The sequence below is a fragment of the Arvicanthis niloticus genome, chromosome 2 (genome assembly GCF_011762505.2).
Source record: "Arvicanthis niloticus isolate mArvNil1 chromosome 2, mArvNil1.pat.X, whole genome shotgun sequence".
NCBI classification, from domain to species: Eukaryota; Metazoa; Chordata; class Mammalia; order Rodentia; family Muridae; genus Arvicanthis; species Arvicanthis niloticus.
The window spans coordinates 127665011-127679964 of record NC_047659.1 but is presented as its reverse complement, the minus strand read 5'-3'; the positions used below and the strand labels follow the sequence as shown (position 1 = coordinate 127679964).

At 48.9% G+C, this 14954-nt stretch overlaps 1 protein-coding gene across 1 annotated transcript in view; it reads right to left on the bottom strand.

Moving 5' to 3' along the window:
- The window catches only part of Lbp (lipopolysaccharide binding protein), a 28417-nt gene extending 13810 nt beyond the window's left edge, over nt 1-14607 (bottom strand). The window contains exons 1-7 of the mRNA XM_034495212.2: nt 14403-14607; nt 12034-12148; nt 11101-11229; nt 7663-7818; nt 7069-7132; nt 3199-3262; nt 439-530 (exon numbers count right to left, since the gene is read on the bottom strand). Coding sequence (XP_034351103.1) covers nt 439-530; nt 3199-3262; nt 7069-7132; nt 7663-7818; nt 11101-11229; nt 12034-12148; nt 14403-14526 — 744 coding nt within the window. The 5' untranslated portion in view covers nt 14527-14607. The remainder of the gene's footprint in view (nt 1-438; nt 531-3198; nt 3263-7068; nt 7133-7662; nt 7819-11100; nt 11230-12033; nt 12149-14402) is intronic.
- Between the last annotated feature and the right edge of the window lie 347 nt (nt 14608-14954).

The window sequence follows — 14954 nt, the reverse complement described above, 5'->3', positions numbered from 1 at the left end:
ATGGCTAGCCATTGAGCTCAGGGTTTCCTACCTGGTTGATGAGGGGCACGGACTTGGAAACGCCATCTTAAACTGCCTCTCTGATGATGAACTCTTTTGGGCAAATTTGTGTCTCTTTCTGCATAAGGGCCCTGGAAGTGCTTGCTTTATGGAAACAACAGGATGTGTGTTGGCCAGCCCATCTGCCCCACCCAGTTCAGATACCCTCCTGCATCAGGGAGGGCAAGTGGAAGTATTGAGGCTGAGGGTGATATAGAGACACTCTGTGTGACTATCACAGCTGGGAACACTACCCGCTCGATACCTACCACTCCATAACTCTGGGCCCCGTGCACATGAACCCCTAAAATGAGGATAGCCGTAAAGTTAGGGAGCAGGTGACCCAAGAATGAGTACTGGCCTGTGTCTTGTGGCTAATTCCCACTCCTGCACACTCACCTTAAACAGCACATCCAGTACCTGGGCCTTGGCTTGGGGAGCTGCCACCAAACTGTAGTCAATGCCCAGGACACTGTCGATCTCCGCAGTGACTGTGAATTAGAGCAGGAACAGAGTGAGGGGCAGATGTGGGGCTAGGTGTGGCCTGTCGCAAGTAAAGAAGAATGAGCACTTACTGCTTCTCTAAAGAGCCTCCACCTGGGGGCTGGAGAGAGGGTTAGAGGACCAGGGTTCAATTCCCAGCACCCAGGTCAGGTTACTCACAACCACCTGTTCCAGGGAGATCTGACTCCTTTAGGCTTTCAGAGCATCTGAATTCATGTGTACACACACACACACACACACACACACACACAAATACACACATATTCCATACACACACATCATATACACATACCATACACACACAAATACACACACACACATACGCGCACACACACCATACACACATATGCACATATACACACAAATACACACAAAAATACACACACACATACATACACACATCACACATACACACACATATTATACACATACACACACATACACACAATTTAAAATAATAAATAATAAAAATAAATCATATAAAAGACCCTCCACCCTCACATTCCAGCTCCCAGGCTGTGCCTCTCCAACAATGGGACAAGGTAAAATTCTCCACTTCCATGGTGGATAAGCACTGGTGGGGTGTGAGGCTCAGCCTCAGGCATAAGCAATTTCCAGACCTGGGTGGTCATAGCCAGCCTGAGGGACACACACAAAAGACCTTCATGCTAAGCAAAATGACCAGAAAGTTCAGCTCTTCCCCCACGGTCCTGGTTGAGCGACTGTTCCATGTACAGTAAGATGTGCCAGCCTCAGCTTCAGTTGAAGGGGTGTTAACAAGTGCCACCCAGGGGCTCAGGAGCCTCACTGTGGAATACTCAGACTCTTTGTCAAGTGCAAACTTCCCATATGCACCCTGGAACTTGGACTGGGAACATCGCTCCTCGGATGTACTGTTGAATGTGGGCAAAGAGCAAATTCAAGGCATTCCTTGCTGCCTTGTGCCCACTGGAAAAAAAAAATAGCAAACTTTTGTCTATGGTAGTTTGAGTAAGAACGGCCCCCAATAGGATCATGTATTGGAATGCTTAGCCACAGGGGAGTGGCACTATTTGAAAGGATTAGAAGGATTAGGAGGTGTGGCCCTGTTGGAGGAAGTGTGACACTGGGAGTGGGGTGGGTGGAATTTGAGGTTTAAAGCACCTATGTCAGGCCTAGGCTCTCTCTCTGTTTACTGATCAGGATGTTGCTCTCAGCTGCTCCAGGACCTGCCTGCAAGCCACCATGCTTCTTGATCCTCTGAAACTGTAAGCAGGCCCCCAATTAAATGCTTTCTTTCAGAAGAGTTGCCTTGATCTTGGTGTCTCTTTGTGGCAATAGAACAGTGACTAAGACAATGTTCATCAGTGGGGACTGATAAATACCTGAGGATGCCCTCAGTGAAATACTACACAGCTGTTAAAATTGTGCAGCTGCCTCAAGTGCTCTGGAAACCTTTTGGCAGGATACAATACTGAACAGCCCAGCTTGTGACGTCATTCATAGGTCTATAAGACTTGCAGCCACAGAGCCCACGATATTCACAGCAGTCCAGCCCAGGACAGTCTGTAACAATAACTACCCAACGGGCCTTAACAGCACAGTGGAGATGGATGGAGGGATGGCTGTGTGCCGGCAGCTTATATCATCAGTAAGGAGAGTGCATGAACATCCCTGGGACAGCAGTATGAACTAACCTCCTGTTTGAAAGATAGACTTGGAAGGTCTCTGGCATCTGGAGAGTCTCAGAAGACAGTGAGATTCCACTGATGTACAGCGCAGACCTGACACCTGCTGAGGACTGTAACTGAAGGGGACCTTCTCGGTCTGGAGGCTGGCTACAATTTCAGTATTTCTCTCCATCAGTATATTTGGGTTAAAAGTAAGATTTGTTTTTGAGACAATCTCATGTAGCCCAGACTGGCCTGTAGTTCACTATCTACTAAAGGCTAGTCTTGAGAATCCCTGGTCCTCCTGATTCTACTTCTCAAGTGTTGGGATTGTAGGAGTCTCAGAGACGCCATGCTTAGCAATAAAAGGCCACTTGCTGACACTCCTTCACCTGAGGCCCGGGCTGGCTCAGGGACCTGGAACATTCACCTAACCAGGGTTGTGAAGGAGGGGACAGTCTAGTCCAGGGCATGCTTAGTTCAGGCTGCCAGACTTACCCTCGCTCTCTCCCCCCCTCTGTCTCTCTCTCCCCTCCCTCCCCCCTCTCTGTCTGTCTGTCTCTCCCTCTCTCCCCCTCCCCCTCTCTCTGTCTGTCTGTCTCTCCCTCTCTGTCTCTCTCTGTCTGTCTCTCTCTCTCTCCATACAGTGACATAGAAGTTTCACTAAGTCATTCAAATGTAAAGACCAGATTAATGCCTATACTGTATCTACTGAGAGGTAAATCTTCACAATTCGGCATGCACACATGTACTCAGGCACAGGAGAACACACAGTCATGAGTTTATGTGTTGACATGCTTGGACATGAATTATCTGAAAGCATCCACCCCCAGTCAAGGGTGCCTCACTGTAGAAAAGCTGAGGAGAGAAGAGGATTTTAAATCGCTACTTTCTACTCTCTTGTCTCTGAATATTTGACAGGGTTCGAATACCGGTTTATGAAGAGAAATAGAGACCCCGAGGGGTGTGTGATGCCCTACCTCCCCACAGGCGCATGGTACCCTACCTGGCAGAGTCTGGAGATACGGCTGCAGGTCAGAGGTCACAGACTTCTGGATCATCTCACAAATCTGAGAGGAATAGGAAGGGAAAGGCTGTGTGAGTCTGCACCTTTGGAAGCTCTCGGTGACATCTACTCTGCACTCAGCTACCTATAAATATCCATAACTGCTTAGCATATGCCCGGTGCAGCCAAAGCACAAGTAATTAAAAAATATCATATCAGCCCCAACATGGATTCCAACAGGGTCCGAGGAGACTGTTCACAGCAAGCCCAAGGCTGGCCGTCTGCAGAGAGAAGCACTGGTGGGAGGTGGTTTGGGAAGCCACCACTACAGGCTTCTTAGGGGAGGAAGCGGCAGGGGCTTTGAGCTGAACAGCTGGCCCTGTTCATAGGGGTCCTACAGTCGCCCCCTACTGGCTATCGCTGGGTCATGACAGCTGCTGCAGCCCCTGTCTCCGAGTATTCCTAGGAAATCCAGTGGCCATGTCTATGAACCACTTACAGACAATTTATTGCCACCAGTGGAGCCATGAGCTTCTTAAAAGCAGGAAATATATGTTTCCAAGCCTGTTTGCTGTCCTGGCTTTGTAATAACTTGAGTTATTTATGATATAAGCCAATGAAATATGACCAAGAAGAAATGTTTCCCAAAAAACCAAAAGTAAATACTCTGAAAGGCAAGGTGCTAACTATGTGGTTCCCTCCGGACAACAGAGAAGCCAGGAGGAGGAAAAGGGTCTTAAATATAGAGATGGGGTCGGTGGGGTGGCTCAGTGGGTAAAGAAACTTGTGACCAGTGCTGACACTCAAGTTAGATACCTAGGACCCACAGATTGGAAGGACAGAATAATCCCTGCAAATTAGCCTCCGGCTTCTATAGGACACCATGGCACATGTGCCCCTCTCACAAATAATAAGTAAATAAATAAATGTGAACACTGGTCATCAGCATGGAACGGTCTGCAAGTGACTTCATCCTCAGCCAGTTGAGGAAGTGGAGTTTGCGGCAAGCCCATTTCACAGATGAAAAGGCCAAGTCCTGTGTCCACCATGAGCCTTCCTCAGAGTACAACTCCATGTCCTGTGTCAACTTACATTTACTTATGTCTGAACGCATACATAAATATTTTCTTTGTTTATGTGTACACAGGAGCTTTCCACTTTAAACAGCATTTCTTTCCTTTCTATTGTGGGTGTTGTATGTATGCATATGTGCAGATGCCTGCAGGTACACACCCCTGTGCATGCAGATGAAGCCAGAGGTCTACTTTAGGTATCTTCTTCTATCTCCCTCCACCTTAGTTTTCTTGAACCACAGTCTTTCTCTGAACCTAGAACTCACTATTCAGCTAGACTGGATGCCACTAAGCCCCCAGAACCTGCCACTTTGTAACCCCATAGCATTTGGCTACAGATGTACCACGCCGCTGGCTTTTACATGGGGCTGGACATCTAAACTCAGGTCCTCAGGCTTGTACAATAAGGTCTTTTCCCACTGAGCTATCTCTGCCCTGCTCTCTTCTATTTTAACAGAATCTTCCTATGTACCTCAGGCTGGCCTCAAACTTGAAATCTTCTTGCCTCAGCACTCGGGTGCTGGGATTGCAGGCGTGTGCCACCATGCCCAGCCCTAAAGCTCTTTCTGATTTGTGGGTTACCACTGACTGCAGTGTACCCATGTGTGCAATGAAAGAGAGAGACATGGAAGCTTTGCCCTGGAGCTGTGGTCGCAGGTGGCTTCTCAGAAGAGGATAGACATGTCTAATGCACGCTTCAGGGCAAGCAGTTCTAGAACACTACCAGTCAGGTAGTAGGCAGTGGGGACGGCCATGAGAGTTGGGCAGCCAAGGGTAATAGTTCAGATTCTCTTTGCAGCTGGGAAGGTCATCTGTGAGGTGTCATGGAGCAAAAGAAAGGGGTGATAGCCTGGGATATGTGGGGGTACAGCTGGGGAGCTCAGAGACTGTCAGCCCCACCTAGGGTTGTTCCTTCTCTGGGAAGAATATCCCATCAAACCCCCAAATTTTCAGCCTGGGTACTCTATTCTTTCAGAGACCTAAATAGTTGTGGAGGGGAAACATGGCATCCTTGGTCCCAGATGCCTAGCAGGGTCTTTTGGAGGCATAGAAGCCTAGTGCCTAAGGGGCTGCAAGGAGGGGGAAGCCCTCTGGGTTTAAATCCTGATCAGTACACATCAGCCATGAGACCTCTGCATCTCTGTGTTCTGCTTGCTCACAAGACCAGAGGCCGAGTGCTTCTTACATGTTAGCATGTCTTCCGGAGTATGCCTTCGTAGCCCTGAAGGTTCAGAAAGTGCATTCTACCCTAAGCAGGGAAGAGCAAGTCCTGTGGCCTCCACAGATGGGGGCTTACAGGAAGGAGACGTTTGAAAGCTCACAGAGAGCAGGGTCCAAGCTAGATCTTCAACTCTTCCAAGGCACTCAGCTCTTCAAAGGCCTTTGGAAGAAAGAGCCCCACTACTAGGAAGGTGACCCCCTGCTCTAACCAGGCAGCACTGCTAACTTAATAAACTCCTCTGAGCCTCTCCAGTCTCACTTCCAAAGTCTGAGGTCACGTCCAGTTTAGTGTTGATGTTTATAACCCCAGGAATATCTCAAGCTTGAGGCCAACCTGGGCTATATAGTAGGAGCCTGTCTTTAAACATCAAAATAATAACAATAACAACAATAACAATAATAATAAGCCAAGATTATGCAAAAATAAAAAACTTAGTTCATTATTCCTGGCCAAAGCACAAGATTACACAACAGCAACTGTTATTTGTAAATAAGAATAGTATATTCACATTAATTATATTGAGCAAAACAATAATTATACCACTGTATTTTATGGTGATTATTGTAATGTATATTACTATATTATTACTAATCATTATTAGGAGCAGCAGCAGGGAATATAAGTCACTTTGATAATAAGTCATGGGTATGAGGCTGTCAAGTTCCCCTAGACCATGTGTGGAAGTGCGTTCCGATGTTCCTGCTTCAACCGCCAGAGGGCGAGCAAGGCCAAACGTGTGTGGTGTATGTGTATACATTCTTCCTTTATTTTCTGCTTTTCCACAGTCATTGTTACCGACACAGCTCCAGAGTTCAGTATTTCACAACTGGGATTTGGGGGTGAAAGTGTGTTTACAGAAATTGAATATTTACATGGAATGTAAATGTCTCTGTTCTAGTCAAAGCTTATAAAACGCGGAGATAGGGACTGAAGGGATAGACGGCTCATAGGCTAAGACAACTGGCTGCTCTAACAGGGGTCCTGAGTTCAATTTCCTGCAACCATGGGGTGGCTCACAACCATCTATAATATGATCAGATGCCCTCTTTTGCATGCAGGTGTACATGTAGACAGAACACTCATATACATAAAATAAATAAATGCTATATGAAACCTGGAGATATCATATTAGTTTTTACACGGGAAAATATGACATGACGTCATTGCCTCTGCAGCCAGGACAGGGGCTCATGATTTTGCCCAGTTCCCACCAGCCAGGTTCCTGCCAGGTCCCTGGAGGCACCTGGGCAATGACTTCTTTTTGGACTTGAGGATGCAGGGTGGCACGGACATGGTAGGCAAGGCCAGAAGGGGATTGATAGGGTCTCTGCCCCTCTAGACCCTGTTTCACCTTGACCAGGCACCTGGCTACTTTCTGCCTAACTGGGTGGAGATGGATGGAGTTTAGAACCTTGAATGCTGGCCAGCGCCACCCTATGTTGGCTCTATGGCCTAGCTAGGCAAGCGATTTTTCTTCTCTGAGCTGTGATCCTGTATGTGTCTATGGACCCAGACAGCCTATGCAGAGACAGAGGCTTGTGGGGAGATCCACTGGTCCCCGTTGGCCTTTCTTACCTTATTCTCCAGTACTTTCTGGAGCTTGGACTCGATCTGGTTGTGGAAGAGATTCAGCAGCCACCTGGGCAAGGGACACAGCACACAGTCAGCTGTCTGCTGCTGGGTACAGGGACAGCAGGGATGGAGAAAGCCAGATGGAGAGATGGCTCAGTGGTTAAGGGCACATACTTCTCCTGCAGAGGACTCAGGTTTGGTTCTCAGCACCTACATCAGGTGGCTCACAAAACCAGTGTCCCAGCACACTGCCATAGTCAGTATGGCTGGCTCCAGCCTTCTGCAAGATCTGCTAAGGTCAGGGGATTTGCTGTTGGAACTAGAGTCTTATTTTCTAGCCAGGGGAACCGAGACTGGGAGGCAGAGTGAACTGAACAGGGGCTTGAACAGTACCCAAAGCTTCCTCCCCTGATAAGGTCCCCTAAGTCTGTTGACTTGTTGAAGTGGCACCTCGGCTCTCCTACCTTGAGTCTTGTCCCAACAGGGTCCTCAAAGGATGGTCTTGTGTCTGTGGGGGCCTTAAGCATGCTACCCAGTTCTGGACACTTACTAGAGCCCAACCAAGACCATACCCAGGGAGTCCTCGAGGTAACTCACTCCAAGTGTCCCGACATGTGCACCTCCAAATCACAAATGCGGCTGCTGCATCCAGAGGCAGTGACCGTGGGCCGCCCTGAGGGATCCATGCCCAGGAGGAGGTCCACTGAAATGGTGACACCTTTGACATCCAGGTCAAAGGAGCCATGAAGTTTCCTGGAGGAGGTCAGAGGCCTAGTTATTCATTGTAGCTAGGACCTGAAGCCATTGGGGCATAAAGAGGAAGCTGGATTCTTACTCAAAACAAGTAGATGCAAGCCAAGATTTATAAGTTAATCACAAATTAAAAAAATATCAATCATACACAAAACAGATTTAATCATAAAGAAAAGAGCTAGCAGAACACTTTGGGGATTGGCAGAGGTACTTCTAGAAAGATCTGGACTCTTCAAAGTCAGGAAGGAAGTGGTTGGTAAACTGCAAACTGGAGAAGAAAATTTCATAATACACACAGTGAAAATTATTTTCCAAGACAGTGCAAGTAACTCTTTAACATATGAGCAGATGCAGGGGCTCACTCTTTAATCCACACAATGATTGAATTAGTAAGGGGGAAGCAATGGGGAGGAACCAAGGCCCCGAGCAGCTCTAATAGAAAACGCTGTAGAAAATGAACTTAACAACAATGCCGGTTTCCACCCACAAGGTTGAGAAGACTTTTAAAGATGAAGGTAAATAGACACTGTAGGCACAGTGGCCCCCTGAGGACCCTAGGAGAACCTTCTGGAACAACCCAGCACACCTATCCAAGTCCCAAAACACACTATCAGGCCCAGACACCAGACTCCCAACTCTTTCTCCCCGATGCCTGTGTGGGGTAGCTCACTGAAGCATCACGGTTAACAGCAAAACAAAACAAAACAAAACAAAAAAACAAAAAACTCAAAGAAAGACACGGAACAGCCTGAGCGGAGCTGGGGAGATTACAGAAGTTAAGTGTGTGGCCTGCTCTTGTAGAGGACCCAAGTCCAGTCCCCAGCAGCCACATCAGAGGACTAACAAGCATCTGTAAGTGTCAGAACCAGGGTGATGGGGTGCCTGTGACCACCACAGGCACCTGCAATTATGAATACATACACTCACTCACCATATGCTCACTATTCCTCCCCCACCATTCAAAATAAAATCAACCTAAAGAAAAACAGATAGCTTGAATATATACGCTTTGGACTTTCATGTCCCAGGCAGCTTTTTAAAGTAACAAGGCAAAATATGGTTCACTTGTGATACCGCCTCTATTCAGGGAATAAAATGCCATCAGGCATAGCAATGGGGATGAGCTTCAAAGCCTAAGTGACAAGTGGCTGCTGTGTGATCAAGTTCACAGCAGAGGTCCAGGACAGGAGGAGCTGTGCAGCCTGGGGTTGGGGGACAGAGTGGGAAGTAGGAAGTAGTTATGACTGTTTTTGGGGTGACGGAAATGTTTGAGAACCGCCTAGAGGCCATGGTTCTACAGCCTTGTGACTGTGCTTGAAAGTCACTAATGTACATGTGTCAAATGATCAGCATCACGCTCTGCCAGTGTCATGAAAAACATAAAAAGGCTCTGATTGGTGGTAGAACAGGCCTTCAGTCCCAGCACTCGGGAGGCAGAGGCAGGGGGATCTGAGTTTGAGGCCAGCCTGGTCTACAGACTGAGTTCCAGGACAGCCAGGGCTACACAAAGAAACCCTGTCTCAAACAAAACAAAACAAACAAAAAACCCCAAAACCAAACAACCAAACAAACGAATAAATATAAAAGCAATTTTGAAAGATAATAGAACAGAACTTCGTATGCTCATGGAGAAAGGTGATTAAGGACGGATTGGAGACAAAAGCTAGAGGAAGGGGTGTGGTCCAATGCCCCTGGCGAAATAGAGTGCACACAGTTGCCACACACATGTGCACTTTCAACAGACACGGGGTGTGAGTTACACATGCCACTTACAAACGCCTAGTGACCACACTGAAACAACAGAGAAAGAGGCAAAACTAATTTTTGCAGATTTATTTTTATTTATGTGTGTGTATGTTTGGTGCCTGTGGAGGCCAGAAGAGGGCATCGGATCCCCTGGAGCTGGAGTTACAATGAACTATGAGCTGCCTGACAGGAAACTAGGAACAGAACTCAGGTCCTCTGCGAGTGCAGCCAGAGCTCTTAACTGCTGAGTTCGCTCCCTAGCCACTCAAATAAGTGTAGCAATGGATGTGCCATATCAGTGTGTAAACTTCAGTGGCCTGTGTAAGAATTATTACGATTTGTGCCTCCTCCACTTTTACACCAAATCTGTAAACCTGGCCATTTCACACTTCTGGTGGCGCTTTGCAAAAAGACATGGCTGGAAACTGCCACAGAGGACACTGCAGGTCTCAGGAGAAAATGTGACCAGACCTCCAGACTGAGGCTGGCCAGCTCTTCTGTCCTGGGCTGAATCGTGTCCCCAAGTGCACGTGTTAAAGCCCCACCCCTGTACCTCTTGGTAGTGACTCCACATGGAGACAGCCCCTTTGGAGAGATTAATAGAGGTAAGAAAGGCAGGTCCTCATAGGACAGTGGTTCTCAACTGTCCTAATGCTGTGACCTCTTAATACAGTTCCTCACATTATGTCAACCCCCAACCATAAAATTATCTTCCTTGCTACTTCATAATTGTAATTTTGCTATTTTATTACGAATTGTGATGTACATATCTGTGTTTCCAGATGGTCTTAGGTGACCCTTATGAAAGGGTCATTTGCTTCCCCACAAAGGGGTCGCAACCCACAGGTTGAGAACCACAGTCATAGGAAGTCAAGATGTAAGAAAGGAGAGACTGGAGCTGTCAAGAGCCCATATGGGAATGTGGCAAGCACAAGCCCTAAGCAAACTGAGGAGAAAGGCCTGCTGCCTGCTTGACCTTCACCTTCTGATCTCTGCAGCCCTTAAGTCACCCATGTGTGTTTCTTCAGGGGACTACCTCATCTAGAAGCTGGAATGCTGATGCCCCCGAATAGCCTGTGTTGCAGGGCAGAGGAAGGAGGGTGAGCAGGCCAAGCTAGGGTCACTGATGAATGTCTCCCACAGTCCCACCATTCCTGCACCATGAGCTCTAACTGTCCCTAAGCTTACGGCTCCTGTTCAGGGTTTCTCTCTCTCTGAGGGAGAGCACAGAAGGCCACTTCCCAAGGACAGCTCATGGGAGGTCCTAACCTTAGGATCTAGATCTGTGTGTAGGAAACAAACCGGGAACAGGCCATGTGGTCTCTCGTTAAGTCCACTCAGCCATCAGGGAAGCAGGCCTGTGCCCTTAGAAGATGTGGAATTTAGAGAGAAAGAGAAAGAGACTCTGGACTTGGACTCCGGTCCCCACTGTGGCCTGGGTTACACCTGTCTGTCCATCATGTAGTCTTTCTGATGACCCAGGAAGAAGGAACAAAGGCCAAAGTCATGGGCCCAAGGGTAGGAAACTTAACTTACAGGAAGGATTTGCGCACCTTCCATTTGCCTCGGACGCCGATGGAAGAGTCAGAGATGGCGAGACTCAGGCCCTGGCCTGGGAGTGGCTTCAGGGAGGAGCCACGCAGCTCACAGTTCTGGATCTCCAGGCTGCAGGGAGACAGGAGGGAGGCATCAGGCTGGTGCCTGACATAGCTGCCCCAAGAACCACGCTTCCTCTGTCACAGCCTTGTCTGGGACAGCACCAGGCTCCCTGACTTTGAGAGTTCTTCCTAAGCCCGGCATGCCTCAGACAACCCTCCTCACATCACTGGGGCCTGCAGCAGGCTGGTGCTGGGCTCGCCCCTTTTCACAATAGGAGGACTACACTCTGAGAAAGGGTTTCAGTGGCTTGCAGGTACACAGGATTGGTCCCTGTGAGCCTCCATGGCCCGTGACAGTATCCTGGGAGGGCCCATAGGTGTCAGATGGCAGATCCTTCCTACAACTCTGTGCTTCTCATGCCTAGGAAGGGGGCCAGATTTAAGAAAGCCTGAGATAGCCCTTAGAGGAGACTAGGAGGGGCCAAAGCTGGGGTCATGGGAAACCATAGGTCCCAGCCTTGAAGACTCAGTTTAGGTGGCCCCTCCTTTGGGAAGCCTTCTTTGACTGCTCCATCCACAAAAGGCAATGCTAGTGTTCAGGACACCTCATTTTAAGTTCTAAGCCAGTCTTCCCTTCCAGGTAACACAAAATAGCCAGGTTCTGAATTAGCCCTTTAAGGGAGAGAGCAGCAGCACCTCCATTACACAGATGAGGAAACTGAGACTCGGGCCACACACTCATTAACACTGCTGTGTGTTGACCACAGGGACCCAGCTGGGGACCCTCTGAAAAAGCCTCCCTGAGCCCCCCACTTCCTGACCCAAGAGGTTTCCAGGACATACTCCTGGGTTTTGTTCCCTCTCCAGTCACCTATGAAACTCGTAGTGCCCACGGCCCACGGCCTTGATCTTGAAGTCTCCACTGAAGTCAGACAGTGTGATCTTGTACAGCTCTCTCTGCAGAGCCAACAGCCCCTCCTTGGCCGCTGCAGACAAGAAAAAGCTAAGGTCAGCCTGGCCACCACGCCTCCTGCCCTGTGCTCCAAATTCTTCAGTTGCTCCCACCATCCCTGGCTAGAGAAGCAAGCTTTCTCACTGCTGGCAGTCACAGCACAGGCTGCTGAGCCTATTCATGCCCTGAAGTCAGCACATCGTGCAGGGTTGTCAGAGTGTGGGCCCATTCTATAGGTGAGAACAGGGAGGCCTTTACCAACAACATGACCAGAAAAAGTGTGCTGAGTGCCTGGGTGTGGCCCTCTCTTTCATCCTCCCTAGTCCGTGTAGAAAACACACTGGGAGGATTTCAGAGCTAGAATCCTGGCAGTGACAGTTTTCTAACCAAGTGGCTTTGAACAAGTCCCCTGGGGTACCAGCCAGTTCTGTGTGTCAACTTGACACAAGCTGGAGTTATCATGGAGAAAGGAGTCTCCCTTGAGGAAATGCCTCCATGAGATCCAGCTGTAAGGCATTTTCTCATTCGTGATCAAGGGTGGGAGGGCCCATTGTGGGTGGTGCCATCCCTGGGCTGGTAGTCCGGGGTTCTATAAGAAAGCAAGCTGAGCAAGCCAGGGGAAGCAAGCCAGTAAGTAGCACCCCTCCATGGCCTCTGCATTAGCTCCTGCTTCCTGACCTGCTTGAGTTGCAGTCCTGACTTCCTTTGGTGATGAACAGCAATGTGAAAATGTAAGCTGAAAAAACCCTTTCCTCCCCAACTTGCTTCTTGGTCATGATGTTTGTGCAGGAATAGAAATTCTTCTCTTATACATCAAGAAACAATAAACCCTTCCTCATGGGCATAATGGAGCTTGGAGCCCAGCCTGTCAAACCAGTGGCAACCTAGAGCAGAACAGGCGCTCACAGCTCACGGCTGCATACAGTAGGTGCTCAGTAAATGCCCAGAACAACAAAGTAACCGCACAGTCAACTTCAGAGCACTGGGTGCACACACTTGGCACATGTGCCTAGGGAAAAAGGCAGAAGACAAATGCTCCTGACTCGGGATTCCCAAACAAAGGCAGTTAGTGGCCCCACTCTGTGTTCTGACCGGAGTCTGCCCTCAGCTGGGCAGTGCACACAGGTCACTAGTGACATCCATTTCCACCCTTTTCAATGAGACTTCTTCTTTAGGGTGTGTACAGAAGGATCTTTCCAATGGAACGTCATTATTTGTCCCTGGCTAGTTCTTATTGCTGGTTCTACTTTACCTCCCCCTGGAAGCCCTCCCTGATTTCCCCTTCTGTCCATAGCCTGTTTTAGATCCCACCATCCCTACTCAACTGAAGGAAAGTTATGACTATTAGATAAGGTACGGAGGCTCTGCTGAAGTGATGTCTGAGCGGTACAAACATCCCTTGGGCGAGATAATTCTATGTCTCTCTCAGTATCTTGTCAAATACCTTTTCTTAGTCTGTGAAGTTGGATCAACCCTGGTGGTCCAGAAATGGAACCCAGGCTACTTTAGGAGGTCGAGGCAGGAGAATCACAAGTTCAAGGCCTGCTCAACATATAGAGTGAGTTCAAAGCTAGCCTGAGTAACAGTTCACTAAAAATGAAAAAGAGAAGGTGCAGCTGTGGCCATAGCTCTGTGGTGGAGTACCTGCTTGGCAGGTTTAAGACCTTGAGTTCAATTAAAATTTAAAAAGGGAGAAAGATGAGAGAGAGAGAGAGAGAGAGAGAGAGAGAGAGAGAGAGAGAGAGAGAGAGGGCAAAACCAGCAAGCTGGGAGTAGCATGCATAAACGCACCTAAGGAATGCTCACCATGAAGGCACCGATCAATAAGTTTTAATGTTTGGTAAGTCACATAACTGCCACTCACATGCCGAGGGGTACATCCCTTCCCCACCCCTAGCCTCACTTGGTCCCTCCCAGTCTCTAACTGCTTCTACTTCTGATTTGTGGTTTTAGGTCTTGTTTTTAAATCCCACCAAGACTCTTCCAAAGGACCGGTCCCAAGCGCTGGGTGGGCTGTTTACCAAGCTCCTCTTCCCAGCCTATCTGCCCACTGCGAGCTGCCTTTCTCCATTACCTCCTGCTTAGGCTGCTGGAACCCAAACCTTCCTCCCAGTCCAGAAAACACAAGCTATGTGCTGAGGTCACACATTTGGTGAGTGACCAGCCAGAAGCAAAGCTATTGCCACACACCCACATAGCAGGCTCCCCACCAGAGGGACAATGCCCTCCACATCCAGGCTGTGCCTGGTATCCTGCCTCCTAGGCCAGCCTACATTATGGCTTCTTACCGTACTCCAGGCCCTTGTCGGTGATCCTGGCAACCAGGGCGGGGTTGGCACCCCGAGTCCCTGGTATAGACAGGAGCAGCAGCCCCACCAATGTCGAGAGCAGAGGTCTAGCCCCAGCCTTCATCCTGGATGCTCCGTGGGTGAATGAGGACAGGGCTGGCTCTGGTGTGCTTAACTAGCCAAAGCCAGAGCTAGGGGCGGTTCTTGAGGGCGGGCGGGCTCCTGGAAGCGGGAAAGTGAGGCCCACAGACTGGAACCTGCTTGCGACACCAAGCAGGGTCATTGTTGTTACCACTGCTCAGGTTAGGAGGGTAGGCCTGCTTCCAAGGGGATAAGCCACGCCTATTTTCCCCTGCGGGGAGGAGGGGGGGAAACCCCACACTCCCTGGAGGTTCTGCCTTTCCTCCGCCAATCTTTTTGACTCTCTGCTAGGAAGGCCTGGGGTCACAGACAGGAAACAGAGGTTCACTCAAGGTGACAGCCCAGCCCATGAAAGCTGGAAGGCAAAGTAGGTTTGGCTTCTCCTGCTCTCTGTTCTTTTAACTGTTTAAC